Source organism: Stenella coeruleoalba (assembly GCF_951394435.1).
Source record: "Stenella coeruleoalba genome assembly, chromosome: 19".
Lineage (NCBI taxonomy): Eukaryota > Metazoa > Chordata > Mammalia > Artiodactyla > Delphinidae > Stenella > Stenella coeruleoalba.
Genome location: NC_137165.1, coordinates 52000538 through 52021938, shown reverse-complemented (window position 1 = coordinate 52021938; position 21401 = coordinate 52000538). Strand labels below are relative to the sequence as shown.

The 21401-nt window shown below is 46.9% G+C and overlaps 2 protein-coding genes across 6 annotated transcripts in view; both read left to right on the top strand.

The window, feature by feature from the left end:
- AFMID (arylformamidase) overlaps positions 1 to 13879 on the top strand; it is a 24506-nt gene extending 10627 nt beyond the window's left edge. Inside the window, exons 3-11 of one of the 4 annotated variants that reach the window (XM_079905054.1) lie at positions 2205 to 2309; positions 2391 to 2439; positions 3531 to 3616; positions 3712 to 3784; positions 3968 to 4065; positions 4317 to 4395; positions 4504 to 4645; positions 4855 to 4959; positions 13648 to 13879. In XM_079905054.1, coding sequence (XP_079761180.1) covers positions 2205 to 2309; positions 2391 to 2439; positions 3531 to 3616; positions 3712 to 3784; positions 3968 to 4065; positions 4317 to 4395; positions 4504 to 4645; positions 4855 to 4959; positions 13648 to 13770 — 860 coding nt within the window. In that variant the 3' untranslated portion in view covers positions 13771 to 13879. Of the gene's footprint in view, positions 1 to 2204; positions 2440 to 3530; positions 3617 to 3711; positions 3785 to 3967; positions 4066 to 4316; positions 4396 to 4503; positions 4646 to 4854; positions 5076 to 9291; positions 9947 to 13647 lie in introns of those variants that run through there. The other 3 variants (XM_079905056.1, XM_079905055.1, XM_079905053.1) reach the window with 3 other exon arrangements.
- Positions 13801 to 21401, top strand: BIRC5 (baculoviral IAP repeat containing 5). Of its 2 annotated transcripts, none has more exons than XM_079905057.1 (4): positions 13801 to 14039; positions 14297 to 14406; positions 16570 to 16789; positions 19762 to 21401. In XM_079905057.1, the coding sequence occupies exons 1-4, from the start codon at positions 13929 to 13931 to the stop codon at positions 19849 to 19851; spliced, it is 531 nt and encodes a 176-aa protein (XP_079761183.1). In that variant the 5' UTR covers positions 13801 to 13928; the 3' UTR covers positions 19852 to 21401. The 2 variants fall into 2 exon arrangements, with proteins under 2 accessions (XP_079761183.1, XP_079761184.1); XM_079905058.1 differs by having other exon boundaries at positions 16570 to 16687; positions 19762 to 21398.

Here is a 21401-nt window from a genome sequence, read left to right as displayed (position 1 = left end):
CCAAGGGAGCCCTGGTGAGTATTTTTGGGAAGGGGCCGGTGGGCGGGGGAACTGTGGCCACCGAGGTTGGGGATCTGGAGGCTTCCAGGGACAGGGATCCCAAGTTGAAGGTCTCTTGCCACCAATCTTCAGTATCAGAAAGATTGCAGTGTTCGTGCTGTATGGTATTTGCGTAACCTGCTTTCGCTCTTTACATGGCAAAATACTCTCCCTCCAGTATTTCCTTTTTGATTAATGCATTTTGGGTCCTGTTTGTGTAATCTTTGCCTAGTCCAAGGTCATTAGGATTTCCTATTTCCTTTTCTAAAAGCTTTATTGTTTTCGCTTTCATCTGGTCCATCTGGAATTGGTCTGGTGTGGTGTGAGGTAGGGATCAGGAAACTATTTTTTTCTCCCTTCAGATATTCAATAGACCCAACACTACTTACTGAAATATTTATTCATTACATAATTTTCTTTTTCTTTCTTTTTTTTACACACTTTTCTTTTTAAAAATTAATTTTTATTGGAGTATAGTTGCTTTACAATGTTGTGTTAGTTTCTACTGTACAGCAAAATGAATCAACTATACATATACACGTATCCCCTCTTTTTTGGATTTCCTTCCCATTTAGGTCACCACAGAGCAGCACAGTTTTCTTTTTTTTTTTTGGCTGCACCACACGGCTTGTGGGATCTTAGTTCCCTGAACAGGATTGAACGCAGGCCCTCGGCAGTGAAAGTGCGAGTTCTAACCACTGGACCACCAGGGAATTCCCTACACAATTTTCTTTTAAGTGGTTATGATGTACCAGGTCCTGGGTGTACAGAGGTGGGCAAAGCAAAGCCCTTGTCTTCTCAGAGCTCATGTTCTAGTTAGGGTGACAGACAGACAGTAAACAAGTAAAAAATATATGAAGGATTAATGAATGCTGGGATAAAAAATAAAGGAGTGGGGCTTCCCTGGTGGCGCAGTGGTTGAGAATCCGCCTGCTAATGCAGGGGACATGGGTTCGAGCCCTGCTCCAGGAGGATCCCACATGCCTCGGAGCAACAAAGCCCATGCACCACAACTACTGAGCCTGTGCTCTAGAGCCCGTGAGCCACAACCACTGAGCCCGCGAGCCACAACTACTGAAGCCTGCACGCCTGGATCCCGTGCTCCACAACAAGAGAAGCCACTGTAATGAGAAGCCCGCGCGTGGCCACAAAGAGTAGCCCCCACTCGCCACAACTAGAGAAAGCCCGCGCGCAGCAATGATGACCCAATGCAGCCAAAAATAAATAAATAAATTTTAAAAAATAAAATAAAAAATTTTAAATAAAGGAGAGAAAGGGGCTATACCATAATGTATTTTAGCTGTTTTCTATTGTAGATCACTGGGGCTGTGTCCAATGTTTTGCTGTCATGAATAGCATTAGTGTGGGCATCTTTAAAACAAGTCCTTAAGAATACTTCTGATTATTTCCTTATAATAAATGTATGGAGAAGGACTTATGCATCAAGGAATATGATCTTCTTGGGCTTTGATACATATTTCCAAGTTGCCCCCCAGGAAGCACTTACCAGTTTACACTCTCTGGCACCCCGTGGTGGAGGGAGCTGAGCTTCCTGGGTTTCAGTGATCGAAGTGGGGCCTTGAGGGGACATTGTTTACTGCAACATGAACATACAGAGTCCCATCCCACCTCCAGGCCTTTGCCTTTGGTATTTAATTTACTTACGGTAAATTACGTAAATGTACTTCGTCCTTTCTCCTGACCCCAGTCCTAGCCAATTTTCACATGCCTCTGACCTCTCCCATCATGGTGCTCAATTATATATTCATATTGCTTTATTATCTATTTCAAGTGATTTTATATCTTAGTTCCTAGAAGGTTATTTTTCCAAATACTTGGAAAAGTTTATACTTCCCAGAGCACATAGCCAAGTGTAACACACATAATAAGCATGTAATAAAGTAGTGGTCGAAATGGTGCCCATCAGAACTGCCCGCTCACCAGAGACAGACGTCACAGATAGTTCTGGCCCCCACTTGGATGGGCCAGTCTGATTTCTTTGTAACTATGCACCTGTGGGATGCTTCAGACCCCCAGCCCCGATTACCATGAGGACTTGGGGAAGCACTGATAGCTGGAGCTAACTGGTCAACCCAAAGGGGCTTTCGGCAAAAAGGTTCTGCCTGAGGTTGTGCTGACAGCGACTTGTCCATTTCTGGAGACAGCTACCAAGAGGGCCCAGGCCACCGGGAGGAACCTGCTCGATGTGCCCTATGGAGATGGCGAAGGGGAGAAACTCGACATCTACTTTCCTGAGGCAGTGTCTGAAGGTAAGCGGGGGCTAGTGGTCCCCCATGGATCTCAGCTGGGAGCTCTGCCTTGGCCCACACGCCCTTTGTCTTGTCCTACAGCCTTGCCGTTCCTCGTGTTTTTTCATGGAGGATACTGGCAGAGCGGAAGGTGAGTCGGGGGATTTGGATGAATGGAGAAAAAGGGAGATTCATCTTTGCCTGGACTCTTCATTTCCTAGGGCTGCTGCAACAACTTACCACAAACTTGGGGGCTCCGACAACAGAAATGTCTTACCTCACAGTTCTGGAGGCCAGAAATCTGAAATTCTTCAAGGTGTGGGCAGGGCCACGCTCCCTCTGAAGGCTCTGGGGAGGACCCGTTCTTACGTCTTGCAGCTTCTGGGGTGTCCGGGTCTTTCTCGCCTTGTGACCGCATCACTTCAACCTCAACTTTCATCTTCACAGGGTCTTCGTGTGTCTGTATTTCAATCCTCCCTCTCCTTTCTTTTACAATGTCACCAGGCATTTGATTTAAGGCCCATCCTGAATCTGGGATGATGCCGTCTCAAGATTCTGAATTATATCTGCATAGCCCCTATTCCAAATAAGGTCACATTTGCAGGTATGGGGGTTTAGGATTTGGACATGTTTTTTGGGGGGACACTATTGGATCCACTATACCCGGTGAAAAGCCTGTTCAGTCTACTCTAATCAAATGGAAAACCACAGTGACTAACCATCCCTGTTTGCTCAGAAGTGAGTGGTTTCCCAGGACCTGGGGTTTTCAGTGGTAAAAAAAGAGAGAGTCCCAGGCAAACTGGGACCACGGGGCATCCTAAGATAAGCACAGGGGAATTTGGGATCTTCAGGGACACTGTTGTTCCCTAGGATCGTACTAAGGCGTTGCCTGTTATAGGACCTACTGCTCTTCAAGCATATCATCTCAATGCTACATTTATTGCAGTTTTACCCTTTGCTTTGTGAAGCTCTCTACATGTCTCACCTCCTTCAATTCTCAAAAACAGCCCCCTAAGAGAAAAAACATAATTGTTCCTATTTTACAGAGAAGGAAATTAGGCTCAGAGGTTAAATATAGTCTCTAGGGTCCCATAGCTAGCATGTGATGTCGCAAGGACAAAGCCTCCCTTCTTCCCTTACTGCACCAGGTCAGAGAGCGACAGTGCCCTGGGTGGACAGGACACAGAAGCAGCCTAGTGGCCAAGTGGCCTCCAGTTGTCACGTCTTTGTCTCCTTCTGCAGTAAAGACTCGTCAGCCTTCATGGTCGGCCCACTGACAGCACAGGGAGTGGCTGTGGTGATAGTGGCCTATGACGTTGCCCCCAAAGGTAATGAGGGTAGTCTTGCAGGTGCAAGGGCTGGTGGGCTTTGGAGGGGAGAGGGCCCCCGGCGGAGCCTGACATAGCGCCTACCCTCTGCACAGGCACCCTGGACCAGATGGTAGCCCAGGTGACCCAGAGCATCGTGTTTGTCCAGAAACAGTATCCAGGCAACCAGTGGGTATCGCTGTAGATTTTCCTTTTGTCAGACTGAGTGGGAGGACAGTGGACTAATCTTGGATGCAGCCCAACTGCCCCCTCTGGCTTTGGAGCAAAAGGCAAATTGGGACTCCTTGATACTGGCCTGTTGCTTTGGTTATACTGGATGCAAACCCAGCTCTCTGCTCTGACCCACCCAAGGGGAATTTACCTGTGCGGACACTCAGCTGGGGCTCACCTCGCCGCCATGATGCTCCTGGCCAACTGGACCAAGCATGGAGTCACGCCCAACCTCAAAGGTTTCCACGGGGACTGAGCCTGGCTGGGCAGCATTCACCCTCCCCTGATGGGCCTGAGGGTCTGTAACAGCTGCTTGAAATTTCAACAGCTGTGAGTAGCTTGACCTCGGGGCTTTGAGCCTGGGGAGCAGGGCCTGCTTTGCTGCTTCTCTGCCCCCTACCCTGGCCTTGCCCCACTGGCCCTGGAGGCGGGCTGGCCCCATCTTGCCCCACCTGCAGCCTGGCTCTGTGACTGTTCCTTACCTTCACAGGCTTCTTCCTGGTGAGTGGGATCTATGACCTGGAGCCTGTCATGCACACCTCTGAGAACGCCTCTCTCCTCACAACCCTGTGAGTCACTTGTCCGCTCGTCCCCCAGCTGGCCTGCAGCCTGCGAGGAGGGCCAGGGGTGCAGCGAAGGCTGCTGTCTGTCCTGACCACACTTACTCCCTGCACCAGGGAGGATGCTCAGAGGAACAGCCCACAGTGGCACCTGAAGACAGCCCCGACACAGCCTGTGGATCCAGCCTGCCGCATCCTGGTGACTGTGGGCCAACACGACAGCCCCGAATTCCACCGACAGTCCAGGGAACTTTATCAGGTACCCCCAGCACCCCGCTTTTGGCTCGAGGTTGAGGGTCATGCAGTCTTATTATCTTCCTGTTTATTTCACCCAAACGGACCCCACGATACCAGTCATTTCTTCAATAAATACTTAGCACCCGGTATGTGCCAGGCAGCTGCGAGAGCCCCTCTCCCCCCAGCCCCCCCCAGCCTCATGCTTCCTCTTCCCTCGTTTCTCCTACTCAGACTCTGCGCCGAGGAGGGTGGAAAGTCTCCTTTGAAGAGCTCCATGATGTGGATCACTTTGAAATCCTTTGGAACCTAACCCAGAAGGACTACGTGCTCACCCAGGTAGGGTGCATCCCTTCACCGTGGACAGAATGCGTCCTGCTGTAGCCCCTACACATAAGGCGAGGTGGCCAGGCAGGGGGCGTGGGGAGTCACCTCGCTGGCTCTTTGGCATCCAGGAGGTTGGGGGACTTGACGATAGGGATTGAGTGCCACGCTTGCTTCCTGTACTTCACCTCCCTCTGAAACAGCCCCAGGTGATCTGCAGAGGCTAGTCCTGGGCACACAGGTGGGATCTGCATGGGGCTGTGGTGTGGATGGGGACAGGCAGGTACGAGAAAGTATTAGCCTGTTTGTGTGTAAGCATGAAAGCAAAACCAACGCCGTTGGGAAAGGAGGGCTGGAGTTGGCCACATCAGTGTTCATTACAATTTTAATGTGGAGAATCCTTTTAAAAGTCTAAGGATGGGGCTTCCCTGGTGGCGCAGTGGTTGAGAGTCCGCCTGCCGATGCAGGGGACGCGGGTTCGTGCCCAGGTCCGGGAAGATCCCACATGCCGCGGAGTGGCTGGGCCCGTGAGCCATGGCCGCTGAGCCTGCGCGTCCGGAGCCTGTGCTCCGCAACGGGAGAGGCCACAACAGCGAGAGGCCCGCGTACCACACACACAAAAAAAAGTCTAAGGATGAAAAGGAACCTTCCTACACTGTTGGTGCGAATGTAAATTGATACAGCCACTATGTAGAACAGCATGGAGGTTCCTTAAAAAACTAAAAATAGAGTTTCCATATGATCCAGCAATCCTACTTCTGGGCATATACCTGGAGAAAACGATAATTCAAAAAGATATATGCACCCCAGTGTTCATAACAGCACTATTTATAATAGCCAAGAAGCAACCTAAATGTCCATCAACAGATGAATGGATAAAGATGTGGTATATATATTAGTCAGCCATAAAAAAGAATGAAATAATGCCATTTGCAGCAACATGGATGGATCTAGAGATTATCATACTAACTGAAGTAAATCAGACAGAGAAAGACAAATATCTCATGATATCACTTATTATGGGGAATCTTAACAAATGATACAGGGACTTCCCTGGTGGTGCAGTGGTTAAGAATCTGCCTGCCAATGAAGGGGACAGGAGTTTGATCCCTAGTCCAGGAAGATCCCACATGTTGCGGAGCAGCTAAGCCCATGCAGAGCAACTAAGCCCGTGTGCCACACTACTGAGCCCCTGTGCCACAGCTACTGAAGCTCGCGCACCTAGAGCCCATGATCCAAAACAAGAGAAGCCACCACAATGAGAAGCCCGCGCACCACAACAAAGAGTAGCCCCCGCTCGCTGCAACTAGAGGAAGCCTGTGCACAGCAATGAAGACCCAATGCAGCCAAAAACTATATTAAAAAAACAAATTAAAGGAAAAAATGATACAAATGAACTTATTTACAAAACAGAAATAGACTCACAGACATAGAAAACAAACTTATGGTTACCAAAGGGGAAGCGGGGGGCATAAATTAGGAATTTGGGTTTAACCTATACACACTATTATAAATGAAATAGAAGACCAACAAAGACCTACTGTATAGCATAGGGAACTATATTCAATATCTTGTAATAACCTATATTGGAAAAGAATTTGAAAAAGAATATATATATTATATATATATAACTTAATCACTTTACTGTATACTTGAAACATTGTAAATCAACTATATTTCAATTTATTTATTTATTTAAAAAAATTTTACTTATTTATTGGCTGCACCAGGTCTTACTTGCAGCATGCATGCTCTTAGTTGTGGCACGTGGGATCTAGTTTCCTGACCAGGGATCAAACCTGGGCCCCCTGCATTGGGAGCATGGAGTCTTAACCACTGGACCACCAGGGAAGTCCTGACTATACTTCAACTGAAAAAAATATTTTAAAAAAGTCAAAGGCTAGATTGGGGAAAATATTTGCAATGGACCCGGAAAATATACAGTCACTACTTTTTTTTCCTGGGAAAGTGGGTACCTGATTAACTTTACTTTTTTTTTTTTTAATATTTCTTTTTCCTCCACTTTTATTGAGATATAATTGACATCCAGCACTGTATAAGTTTAAGGTGTGCAGCACAATGATCTGACTTACAAACGTCATGAAATGAACCACAATAGGTTTAGTGAACATCCATCATCTCACAGATACAAAAGAAAAGAAAAAGAAAAAAATATTTTTCCCTTGTGATGAGAACTCTTAGGATTTACTCTTAACAACTTTCATATGTAACATAGAGCAGTGTTAATTAAATTTATCATGTTGTACATTGCATCCCTGGTGCTTATTTATCTTACAACTGGAAGTTTGTACCTTTTACCACCTTCCTCCAATTCCCCCTCCCCCCCACTCCCAATTAGCTGCCACCTCAATAGGACGTTTTTTAAAATTATTTTTTATATTTATTTATTTACTTTTGGCTGCATCGGGTCTTCGTTGCAGTGCACGGGCTTCTAATTGCAGCAGCTTCTCTTGTTGTGGAGCATGGGCTCTAAGCGCGCTGGTCAGTAGTTGTAGCATGCTGGCTTCAGTAGTTGTGGCATGCAGGCTCATTAGTTGTGTCTCACAGGCTCTAGAACGCAGGCTCAGTAGTTGTGGTGTACGGGCTTAGTTGCTCCGTGGCATGTGGGGCTTGAAGGCGTGTCCCCGCATTGACAGGTGGATTCTTCACCACTGTGCCACCAGTGAAGTCCCTCCATTAGGCTTTTATAGCGTTCAGTTTTAATTCACATAGTTAATATCCTTACCACACAAAGAGCACTTTCAAATCAATAAGAACAGTTCTTTTTTTAGATTGAAATTTAGTTGATTTACAATATTATATTAGTTTCAGGTGTGTAACATAGTGATTTAATATTTTTATATAGCCTATACTCCATTTAAAGTTATTATAAAATATTGGCTATATTCCCTGTGCTGTACAATATAACCTTGTAGCTTATTTATTTTATACATAGTATCAATAGTTTGTACCACTTAATAAGAGCAGGTCTTATTTCTCTTTAAGAACAGAAATAAATAGAAAAAATGGACAAAAAATAAGTGATAATTCAAAAAGAAATATAAATGGCCAGTAAACATGGGGGAAAAGTAAGCTGCATTAGTGATCATAGAAATGTAACTGAAATGGGACTTCCCTGGTGGTCCAGTGGTTAAGACTTCGCCTTCCAATGTAGGGGGTGCAGGTTCAATTCCTGGTCGGGGAGCTAAGATCCCACATGTCTCACAGCCAAAAAACCAAAACATAAAACAGAAGCAATATTGTAACAGATTCAATAAAGACTTTAAAAGTGGTCCACATCCAAAAAATCTTTAAAAAAAAAAAAGAAAGAAAGAAATGTAACTGGAAATGAGTCCTTTCCCACCTCTCACGGGAAATATTCTAGTTATAATAGTGCCTAATGCTGGTGAAGACACAGTGAAGCGGGCCTCCCCCATCCTGTGGAGCACACGTTGGCCTGATGTTTCGGGAGTACAGCCTGGCAATATGGACCCAAACCCACTCACCCAGTAATTCTGCTGCTTGGAATCTGTCTTCAGCATAATCAGAGAAACACAGAAACATAGTCTCTGTAGCTTTATTAATGTTCTAAACTTGGAAATAACCTAAATGTCTAATGAGGTTAAATTATGATATAATCAGGTAACAGAGTGAAGTTTGTGAAAATTAGTTAGGACATGTCAAATTGCTTCAGAGGTAAGAGCAAAAACACAAAAATTAACTGGCCTAGTATCTTCCTAGTTTTATGATACATAGATAGCTAGGCCCTTAGAGGCATATATATGCATCCGCAAAAAACGTTTACCGGTGGTGTTACAATGGATTTAAAAAATCAATTTCCACATTTTCTACCATGAACATGTATTACTTTTTTTTTAACTGGGGAAAAACAAGCCCCCAATAAATGACATCTCTTAAAGAAACCTAATAAATATTTTAGATTTGGAGGGCCATATGGTCTGTGACAGAACTCCCCAACTCTGCCACTATTGCTCAAAAGCCGCCAGAAACAATTCCCAGGTGAATAAATATGGCTTTGCTCCAATGAAACTGTGCTTATGGATGCAGAAATTTGGATTTTGTGGAATTTTTACATGTCACAAAAGTATTCTTTTTTTGATTTTTTTTCCAACTGTTTAAAAATGTAAAGCCATTCTTAGCTCATGGGTCGTACAAAAACGGGCAATGAGTGGGTGACATTTCAAATGAGAGGTGGGAAAGGACTCATTTAAATTACGTTTCTGTGATCGAAAACGTAGCCTGTTTCTTTAATCAAATTCCTCCCAAGAGATCCTCACAAGAGCCTCTCCAACTCTGGAGCTTTTGTATTTTTCCCTCCTGCTGCAGATTATTTTGAAAACAATCTTCCAGGAGTCCTGATGACACCTGAAGCCCCGCCGCCAGCATGCACCCCGACTTGTGAAACTTCTCCCAAGAGCCCGACTGCTCCCCATTCTTGCCGGCCTCAGTTTTCCCTGTGCCCAGCAGCGCCTCTGTTTGTCCACCCACCCCGGCCAGGGTCCATTCCCCTCACTGCTCTGAACACGAGTACAAATCTCCATGGCCTGCCCCTGGCCTGGATCGAGCGGGTTCCAGGGAAGGTCTGGCCCAGGTCCACGCCATGTGTGATACCCAGAGTCTGGCCCACAGTCTGCTGAGAGGGTGAAACAAAAGTGACAACTCCCAACCAAAATGAAGAGTAAGAGCTCCCCAAACCAGTTTTTGTTCTGTGTTTTTGTTTCACTCCTTTGTCTACTCTGTCCTGGGCTCCACCTGACGTCTGGATTCGTCCCGGAAAGCCCTGGGATTTTATCCTTGGGGTTAACACCTTGACTGACGGGACAGTGACATCCACAGGTAGAACACACTTCCTCTGCCACTCCCCCCCACACACAGGGGTGTGTGTGCATTCAGTTCCCAAGGAGCCAGCTGGGTCCACCCACCATCCACCACACCCCTCCCTCGCCCACTCTGAATAGCTAGCAGTTCAAGAATGATTGATGATAGCGAAAATAGGTAATAGCCTGAATATTCATCAGTAGGGAGTAAGTACATCTGAGCAGCCGACCATCATTAGAAAGAGGTCTGTGGGTTTTTTGGTGTGTTTTTTGTTTCTTTTGCGGTACGCGGGCCTCTCACTGTTGTGGCCTCTCCCATTGCGGAGCACGGGCTCCGGACGCGCAGGCTCAGCGGCCATGGCTCACGGGCCCAGCCGCTCCGCAGCATGTGGGATCTTCCTGGACCGGGGCACGAACCCGCGTCCCCTGCATCGGCAGGCGGACTCTCAACCGCTGCGCCACCAGGGAAGTCCGAGGTCTGTGTTTATAACGGGGGACATCTCCAAGACATACTATTACCTGACAAAGAGCAAGATGCTCAACGATACAATACAGTACCATCTCAACAGCATTACCTAATACTCACAAAATGACATGTTTCTGTGTGTGCACGCGAGTGTGTGTATGCAGAGAAAAAGTTTGGGGAGGCTGCACACCTAACACCTCTGCTCCCCTCTGGGGAGGGAAGTGGCGTCGGGAACACGAGGAGGGGGTGTTTTGGCTTCATCTGAATTATTTGGATCTTTTAGGATAAGAATGTAATGAGGCAAAAAAACCCTAATGGGACCTAATTACATTTAAAACTTTTGCACAGCAAAGAAAACCATCAACAAAATGAAAAGACGACCTACTGAATGGGAGAAAATATTTGTAAATGATACGATGGGTAAGGGGTTAATATCCAAAATATATAAACAGCTCATACAACTCAACATCATAAAGACAAACAAGCCTATTAAAAAATGCACAGGACTGAATAGACATTTTTCCAAAGAAGATATACAGAGGGCCAACGGGCACATGAAAAGATGCTCAACATCACTAATCATCAGGGAAATGCAAATCAAAACCACAGCGAGGTACCACCTCACACCTGTCAGGATGGCCATCATCAAGAAGACCACAAACAAATGTTGGCAAGGCTGTGGAGAAAAGGGAATCCTCCTACACTGTTGGTGGAAATGTGAATTGGTACAGCGACTGTGGAAAACAGTATGGAGGTTCCTCAAAAAACTGAAAATAGAACTACCATATGACCCAGCAATTCCACTCCTGGATATATACCTGAAGCAAATGAAAACATTAATTCGAAAAGATACATGCACCCCAATGTTCACAACAGCATTATTTACAATTTCCAAGATATGGAAGCAACCTAAGTGTCCAACAACAGATGACTGGATAAGGAAGATGTGATACACACACACACACACACACACACACACACACACACACACATATAGACAGAATGGAATACTACTCAGCTATAAAAAAAGAATGAAAATTTGCCATTTTCAGCAACATAGATGGACTTGGAGGGCATAAGTGAAATGAGTCAGAGGAAGACAAATACTGTGTGTTATCACTTATCTGTGGAATCTAAACAGTAAAACAAATTAGTTAATATAAAAAAAAAAGAAACAGACTCACAGATCTAGAGAACAACCTAGTGGTTACCAGTGGGGAGAAGGAATTTGGGAGGGGAAAGATAGGGGCAGGAGATTAAGAGGTATAAACTATTATGTATAAAACAAATAAGCTGGGGCTTCCCTGGTGGCGCACTGGTTGAGAGTCCGCCTGCCGATGCAGGGGACACGGGTTCATGCCCCGGTCCGGGAAGATCCCACATGCCGCGGAGCGGCTGGGCCCGTGAGCCATGGCCGCTGAGCCTGCGCATCTGGAGCCTGTGCTCCACAACAGGAGAGGCCACAACAGTGAGAGGCCCACGTACCGCAAAAAAAAAAACAAACAAAAAAACAAAGACCCAACGCAGACAAAAACAGATAATTGGGAAAAAAAAACCTTATGGAAAAGACCTAAGCAGCTGAAGTTTTCAGTAAAATAAAAATTTAAATGGTAAAAGTTGGAATATGTTGGTGCCAAATAGAAAATGAATCACAGAAATACGTTGACTTGATGGTGTTTGATCCAGAAGATATATAGTTTTATTTATTTATTGGCCACGTCACCAGGGATTGAACCTGTGCCCTCGGCAGTGAAAGCACAGAGTCCTAACCACTTAACTGCGAGGGAGTTCCCTGGAAGATATATATTTTTATACAGATGCTATCAGTATTGATAGAACTCTGATTAAAATATCCTAGGATGAAAAAGGCAGGGTCAACATCCACCCAGACAAGATGGCGGAGCAAACCGTGTCCTGGTCTGATGATTGTGAGGACAGGTTGGCAATATTAAAAAATGTTGAAAGACACACACACACTTTCCCAGCAATCCTGCTTGCAGATGTTTATGCTACAGGCATAGTTGCACATGTTTGTGTGTCTGTTTGCTGTAGTACAATTCATAATAGCAAAAAAAAAAAAATTGGAGATACCCAATGGGAAATTTGTTAATTGGAATTAGGGTAGACCATCCAATAAACACCATGCAGATTTTATAAAACATGTTGAGATCTCTAGGTGCCGATAAAGCTGAGATGTGCTGTTACCTGAAAAGACAGGATGCCAACTGGTGTATGAACACACACACACACACACACACACACACACACACACACACACCTGGAAGTATACATAGAAACTGCTGAAAAGTTTCTTTCTGCTAGAGGTCTTTGGGGAGAGGAAGACTTCCTTCCCATTGCATGAGTTTTGCTTTTACAGCATTGATGTGTCACTCTTACAGTAGAGGAAAAATGTGTTCACAAAAGTTTTGGTGAAACTAGATGGCCATAAGGTAATATCTAGCATTGATGTTTTATGATCTCAAAACAGTTTTGTCTGATCATCACAGTATCCATCAGGATTTGTTGCCAACTACTTGAAAATCCAGAAAGTTCACATAAAAATGCAAATTTGCCTTTGTGATAAATATATTTTTGGTCTTTGTCCCCGATTCCTGGCACACAGCTCCTAAAAAACCTTTGGAATCTCCAGAGTGATAGGAGCATCTTTTGTTCTAATGAGCAACCCCTAGATGCTTCTGGCTGGGGCTGGTGGCCATAAAGACCAAGCCTTCATTAGAAGCTTGGAGCTTTCAGCCCCACCCTCCCAATCTTCAGAGAGTGGAGAGGAGCTGGTGATTCAATTAATCACCAAAGGCCAATGATTTGATCAACCAAGCCTGTGAAACCTCTATAAAAACCACTTAAAGTCAGGTCCATAGAGCTGGAAGGCTGGGGCGTCTGCATGAGGCTAGGCACCAGCTACACAGGCCTGCTCTGAACCCAGTCTGGCTGTGCCTACAGGCAGGTGCCTGCTCCCTGGGCTCTCATTTCTATTATCCAGGCGGATTGTCCTAGGCTGTTCACTTCCTGGAGTCACATAACAGTCCCACCTCCCTGATAGGACACCCAGGTCTCCTGGCTGGAGGGCAGTGGGCATTGTTTCCACACATTTCTTCACCTCTGTTGACCCCCACCCGCACGTCTGTTTGGGGCAGGGACTTAGAAGGGATATCTAACTCCTGAGGAATTCTGGTGGAAAAGGAAGAACAAAGCTCCAAGGGTCAATTTCTGGCCTTCCAGGAAGCTTCAGTGCAAAGACTTGCCTCAGCACATGTTCCAACCCGGACGGCACAAGGGCTGGCTGAGGAAGCTGGCACTAGGAGGTTCCAGGAGTGGGGTACCCACAAAAACAATAACAGTTTGCACGCTTAAAGGGCTTAATCCATTTGTGCTCGGCAGGTGCCACTCCAAGAAACTATCACGGGGACTTCGGCCCATTCTCCACTCCTCTTCCTACCACTGTTTGCAAGTAGCTGGGATGGGAGTACGCTGGGCGTGGTTGGGTCGGTGCCTGGTGAGTAGAAGCAGAGACATGTGGCGGGAGGACTACAACTCCCAGCGTACCCCGCGCCGCCCAGCTTCCCATTTCCCAGAAGGCCGCGGGCGGCGCGTTCCCGACATGCCCCGCGGCGGCCGACAACCGCCGGATTTGAATCGCGGCACCGCTCGGCGGCGGCGGGATGGATACCCCGTCGTTGCCCCCGGCCTGGCAGCTCTACCTCAAGGACCATCGTGTCTCCACATTTAAGAACTGGCCCTTCTTGGAGGGCTGCGCCTGCACCCCGGAGCGAGTGAGTCCGCGCGGCCTCCCGGAGCCCCCAGGCCCGCCCCGCCCCCAGAGCCCCGCCCCAGGCCTTGAGACGACCCCTCCCGCGGGCCCCGGCCCCTCTGTGGGCCCCCGGGGCGACCCCTCCCGCGCGCTCTGGTCCCTCTGTGGGTTCCCGGGCCCCTGGGGCGACCGCTTCTGCGGGCTCTAGCCCCTCTGTGGCCTCCCGGATCTCGGGGGAACCCCTCCACTCTGGGGCCTGAGCCGAGCTCTGCTTTGCAGATGGCCGCGGCCGGCTTCATCCACTGTCCAACTGAGAACGAGCCCGACTTGGCTCAGTGTTTCTTCTGCTTCAAGGAGTTGGAAGGCTGGGAGCCAGATGACGACCCTATGTAAGTCCCTCAGGCCAGCCTCGCTGGGCTTCCGGGGTTCCCCAGTTACTTCAGGACCGTTTGGGGTTTTTTTTGTTTTGTTTTCTTACATCTTTATTGGAGTATAATTGCTTTACAATGGTGTGTTAGTTTCTGCTTTATAACAAAGTGAATCAGTTATACATATACATATGTTCCCATATCTCTTCCCTCTTGCGTCTCCCTTCCTCCCACCCTCCCTATCCCACCCCTCCAGGCGGTCACAAAGCACCGAGCTGATCTCCCTGTGCTATGCGGCTGCTTCCCACTAGCTATCTACCTTACGTTTGGTAGCGTATATATGTCCATAGGACCGTTTGTTTTGAGTTGGGCTCCCCCCAAAACATCTGAATTTCGAAGTATTATTGAAGGACCTGCGGCTTTCCAGCCTCGTTTGTGCCCTAAATAGCTGCTGTAAAGGATGAGTCTCTGCTGGCACCTTGGTGATGCTTTCAACCTAATCAAATCTGATTTGGCCGAATGTCCTCCTGGGTGGAGTGTTGAAGAAAGGCTCATTCTTGTAGGTGCTTGATACTTTTCCGGGTAGACAGAATACTGGAGCAGATCCTGTTGTGACCTAGGGATGTCCAGGTGCCTTTCTTGTTTCAGAGGTTTTAAATCTGAAGCTTTTTTTTAAATAAATTTATTTGTTTTTGGCTGCGTTGGGTCTTCGTTGCTGCACGCGGGCTTTCTCTAGTTTCGTCAAGCGGTGGCTACTCTGTTGCGGTGAGGGCTTCTCATTGCGGTGGCTTCTCTTGTTGCAGAGCACGGGCTTTAGGCGCACGGGCTTCTGTAGTTGTGGCACACGGGCTCAGTAGTTGTGGCATGTGGGCTCAGTAGTTGTGGCACGTGGGCCTCAGTAGTTGTGGCACGTGGGCCTCAGTAGTTGTGGCTCACGGGCTCTAGCACGCAGGCTCAGTAGTTGTGCGACACGGGCTTAGTTGTTCCGCGGTATGTGGGATCTTCCGGGACCAGGGCTCAAATCCATGTCCTCTGCACTGGCAGGCGGATTCTTAACCACTGCGCCACCAGGGAATCCCTGAAGCTTTATTGAACTATAATTCATACAGCACAAAAACCACCCCTTAAAATAGTACACTCAGTTTTGGTTTAGATTTCGTTCTTTAGGGCATCTAGTTTTTTTTTTATTGTGTGCATATATTCATACAGACAACAATATTCCCGTAATGTAATGCCACATTTTCCCCGCACCGCTTTTTCTCCTGTCAGAATCAATTGCTTCCACGGCTTGAACTTTTTTTCCCCCGTAGAGAATCACCGGAGTTGTTTCTCTTCTTGGCAAGAAGAGTGTTGCTGTTTTCCCTAATGTGTTTGCTCTCATGACCCAGTATTGACTGGGATGATATGGTGATCATACCAGGTATCACTGGGGAAATACTGGTTGTATTCTTGGGAGTGAATTTCCAAGTGCTATAATATTTTCAGATTATAGTTACTATTGGCTGTCCTTTTGGAATTTGCGTGGCTGAGTGTTCCTTCCAGCCTGTTCTGGTTTTTGTTTTGGTTTTTTTTTGCCATGCCGCGCGGCTTGCGGGATCTTAGTTCCCCAACCAGGGGTTGAACCTGGGCCCTCAGCAGTGAAAGTGTGGAGTCCTAACCACTGGAGCACCAGGGAACTCCCCAGACTGTTCTCGTTATAGTGCTATCCGCTAGCAGGGATAATTCCGAATGCACAGAATGATGGTATGAAGCAGAGGAATTCACTGGAGAAACTGGGTCAGTGGTGCCCTTTTTCCAAACCAACAGATTATGTAATAATTCGAGTGAAATGAGACAACTGCAAATGGTTCCTGGAGGATTTTAAGGGCTTTGACATGTGATACCTTTGGATTTATACTCTAACACTTTTCCTACTAATTGCTAAAGGACTCCAGGTAGACTACATCAGCCACAGGATATGGGTGGGGCTGGGGGGAGTCCACAGAGCAAGAAGGTGCTGAGACAAGTTGTGTGGGAATGTGGGTCCTGCCCCTGGTTCCGTCCACTTCAGACTTCACACTCTGCTCCTGAAGCAGAGCAGTGTGTGTCTGTGAGGTGGGGAGGGGGCTGGTGGTAACAAACTGTTGCCTTTCTCCCTTTACCTGAATTTTCTCTGTTGACGTGCTCATGTGTTGCTTTTTCTAGAGAAGAACATAAAAAGCATTCATCTGGTTGTGCTTTCCTTTCTGTCAAGAAGCAGTTTGAAGAATTAACCCTCAGCGAATTTTTAAAACTGGATAAAGAAAGAGCCAAGAACAAAATTGTATGTATTACTGGGAATAAGAAGCAAGCACAAATCCTGTTCGGCATCTTTAGTGCTAAACTCCCTAGCCCGCCACAAGCACTGCATAGACGCCTTTCCTCAGTAAGCACTTTCTGAGCCCCTCTGATGTGTGTGCGTGTGGATATAAAAGGGTAGAAAAGCATCTGTCCTGGAGTGTGGCCTTGGGGTTGTGCAGAGAGAAAAACGGATCCCCTGAGTAGAGGTGTCCTCAGTGTGCGGTTACCTCTGGTGGTGGGACATGTGATGGCTAGGCTGGCATTTCTGCCTTTAGTGACAACTGAGATGGTAGGTCATTTATACGGGGTGTGTTCATGTGTTAGCAGTGGTGGAAACAGAGGGTTTGGGGACACAGAGTAGACAGCATATTGGGAAAGGGGCATTATGTGTGTTGGGAGAAAGAAGCACCAGTCCTACTGGGCCTTGAAGGGATTTCTGCAGGCGAACTTAGGCTCTTGCACTGGGTTATTGGAAGAGTGAAACAGTGAGTCCACAAAGAGGCAGCTCCCAAGCAGCCCGGGCTGTAGAGAATTAAGGTTGCCAGAGAAAACCAGGACTCCCAGTTAAGTCTGAATTTCAGGTACACAAGGAGTAATTTTTTTAGTATATCTCACATTTTGTATGGCTGTTTACTAAAAAATTACTCGTTTATATGATGTTCAAATTTAACTGAGCAGGCTCTATCTTTATGTGCTAAATCTGGCAGCTCTACAGAGAGTAAATATTCAGGTATTTAATCTATTTTTAGCAAAGCCCTGGGCAGGGAGTCCAGATGTACCGGTTGTCTCTGCCACTCACAGACTTTGTGAGTTTAGGCCAGTCTTGGTCGTAGTTTCCTTGCTGTAAAATGGAGGATAGACTTCTGTGGTTTCTCAGGTCCTTTTCAGCTTGAAAATCGTATTCCTTTTTAGAGATCACTAGAAATAATTCTGTGTAATATGGTACCTTTTAAATGCTAAGGACAAAATTGAAAATTTTTTCAGGAAGTGAGAAGAAATCAGTGGTCAGTAAAGCGGTGTATTCGATGGAGGTCTTGGGAACTGCAGTGCTGGAATTGGGAAGGGGGCTAGGGAGGGCCTTCGAGATTAGGGGTCAGCTCACTTTCTGTGAAGTGCCGCAGATGGTAAGTGTGTAGCCTTCCTGGGCCACAGAGTTTCTGTTAGAGATTATTCTTTCTTTGTTTTTTTCCACAAGTGTTTAAAAATGTAAAAAGCATTCTTAGCCATTGGGTTAAGAACGGGCCATGGGCTGGATGGATGTGTCCCACAGGGCGTAGTTTGCCACTCCTGTTCTAGGTAAAAGACGAGCTTTGTGTACTTCAGGAACAGTTGTGAGAAAGCTGTGAGAAGTCCCCCAGATCATTTTAAAATGTATATATTTGGGGGAAATTCCCTGACAGTCCAGTGGTTAGGACTCCGTGCTTTCACTGCCGAGGGCACAGGTTCGATCCCGGGTCGGGTAACTAAGATCCTGCAAGCCATGCGGCGCAGCCGGAAAAAAAAAAGAAAAGGAGATCAAAGAAAATTTAGAATTCAGTCCTTCAGTGGCACTAGCAGCATTTTATCTGCTCATTAGCGACATGTGGCCAGTGACTACTGGACGGTGCAGACAATTGAACATTTTCATCATTGCAAAAAATTCTGTTGGACAGGGCTGCTCTAGAGTGACACCCAATTTTGAGGTTTGTTGCAAATAATTTATCACTGATATAAAAATTCAGGTCCCCTTGTGTCCCTAGGCACATTTGCATGTGAATGGATGTGGACAGTAAGGTTTGGGGTCAGAGTGCAGGGAATGGGCATAACCAGAGGCCTGTCTGCTTCCTGCTAGAGCTCCTGGATGGCCCCTCTAGGGTACATCGCTCCTGGAGGTGGGATGGCGTGCGGACCTCGACTGTACCGTGGGGTGGAAATAAGTTGGGAGCTGAACTTTTAAACCATTTATTAAGTCAGTTATGGGATTGCAGCACACAGCTGTAAGGCAAACGTTTATCCAGGTGAGATAATTATGCGTTGCAGTTTACAAATACTGAAAACGAGGAACAAGTGTTGTTTGTCGTGATGCTGTGAATTTCTGAGACCCTGCATTTAATTGAGATGCTGCTGGTCAGTTTGACAGGACCACTGGTCAGGCAGCCACCTGGGCCTGACGCTGGGCACGTGTGCGGCTGAGGTAGAGCCGGGGCTCAGGGTCTGACCCTGGAGTGCACCACGTGCTCTCTGCTCCTGCTACTGCATCGCTGCCACCTTCTTTTGAAAAGAAGTTACCTCTGTTGTTTTTCTTATTAGAAAACATTTAACCCAATAAAAGTCTATTGTTTGTTTTTTAATGTGGCAGAGAAATCAGGAGAGTGAAAATTAGGGAGGAGGTTTCTGGATTTGTTGATGTGATTGTCATTTGTCCTCCTGGAGAGAGCACTTAGCAGAATGAAAGGTTGGAAGCCAGATTTAGAGAGCTGCTGCAGGTGGAAGGTTTCTCTGTTTGAGGAGCACGCTGATGCTTGACGGCGTCTCTTTAAGTGAACAAGAAGAGGGCTCCGGACTTTCTGTGGGAGCTTCAGAAGCAATGTAGGGTAGTGGGGAAGAGCAGGGCTCTGCCACAGACTAGCTGGTACCCCTGAGCTGGCTGCTGCTGTGGACCTCGGTGTCCTCATCTGTGTAATGGGGATAAAGGTGGCACCTACCTCATGGGGACATGGAGCAGTGAGTGAGTTAGGGTGTGTGGAGCAGGTAGAATGGTGCTTGGTACAAGCAAAGCGGTCCATCAGTGTTTTCTGTTATAATTATTGTGGGACAGCTCAAATTAGAGCTAGTTGAGGGGAATTCCCCAGCGGTTCAGTGGTCAGGACTCGGCGCTTTCACTGTTGGGGCCTCGGTTTGATCCCTGATCGGAGAACTGAGATCCCACAAGCTGAGCGGCATGGCCGATAAAAAAGAGAGAGAGAGAGAGAGAGAGAGGCAGATGAGGTGAATGAGGACATTTACCCCATATAGCTGGGCATCTCTATTCGAGCATGCCTAGAGCTTCAGTTTCATGTGTCTATTCTTTATTTCCAGGCAAAGGAAACCAACAATAAACAGAAAGAATTTGAAGAAACTGCAAAGAAAGTCCGCTGTGCCATTGAGCAGCTAGCTGCCTCGGAGTGACGCCATCCCCACCGTCACTGTCCCACAGGGACACAGACACATCCTTTCCAAGGCACAGCCCTCAGCATTACCAGCTTTCCTCTGGGGCCTCTTAACTGTGCCTTAGGAAAGGAGAACATCAACACTTTGAAATTAGAATATTTACCTGTATTTTTGGGTTTTTCCTTGAAGGCGGTGCCAGGGGCTATTTCTGTTGTACAGCTGGTGCTAAGTACAGTGACGGATTCTCTTTTTTCTCTTTGGTAGTTTTTGCTTTATTGATTCCTGGACTTAGGGTGAGGGGAGAAGTTTGTCCACGTGGGTAGAGCCCTTTTACAGTGACCTGTCTGGGCTTCACACTGACGACTGGCTGTCCAGCTGAGATGCGATGTGTGAATGTGATCATTGGTCCATTGTGACTGGACAAACAGGATTAAGAATGCCATTTTAAATTTCATTTGCGTAATAATCTCCATTTATTGTGTGCACTTCTCATGTTCCAGGTGCTCTGTATTATCTCACGTTGACGGCTGCAGGTCCTGTGACTATACCTTTTTACCGCATCAGGTCTGTGGTGTCTCAGTAGCTCCCTTCCTCCCAGGTGGATTGTACAAACCCATCCCTGCCATGCCTCTGAAGGTGCCCTGTGTGTGAGGTGTTCCTCGCCATCCCATCTTGTGATTTGCAGGTTTACAAGGGGGAGCTGTGGGATTAGACCCTAGACTCTGCCTCTGGACTTGATCTGTGTAAGAGCCCTTTCCATGACTGTAGCGTGAGCGGCTGGGGCGTGGAGGGGATGCAGAAGGACTGATGTCTTGAGAGTAGAGCTGCCCTCTTGCTTTTGAGGTCAGCTGAGGATACTTCTTCACCTCCAGTGGCACATGGAAAGTTTGCAACATTTCTCTATAGTGGACGAGGAGAAGGTTGTCCTTTGTGCCAGACAAGGAACTTTCCAGAAGCCTGGCTCACTGCTTCTTCCTCTTTAGTTAGCAGGGCACACAGAGGGGCTTCTTCCTGGGAAGTTTTGCTCTGGACCAGCTGTCATCCATGGACACAGCAGGCAGGGGTGGGACGAAAAATCCAAGGAAGGAGTTCCTGTTCTTAATATTTCTAATACTCTTCGAATAGCTGCTTCCCATTAATGATGTGGCTTAGGCAGCTGGTAATTCCACTGTCTTTCTAATGTGAATCTTCCTAAAGGAATAAATTAATTTAAAAAGTGGATTGGAAAACCTCTTTGGGGGAAACTTCTTAAAAACATAGATGAGTCGTTTATGTTGTTTGCAGTCTTGCAAGATCACAAATTCAGTGATATTTGAGTTTCAGCACCAGCACGGACTGAGCAGAGAGTTGGAGCAGTTGTAAAAAAGGCCTGTGGGACACCCACTCCGGGCCCTGACTGTGCCCTCTAACGGTGTGCTTGCCTTGTGGGCTTGGGACTGGCGCCTGTTGAATTGGAGCTGCAGTTTCCTCACAGCGATGTGGGGATCCTAGAACCTTGTTGCCTCAGCTGGCTTTTTTTATTGTAGCAACATGGTTTTCATTTGAGGAGGAGAGGAATTGAGACAAAG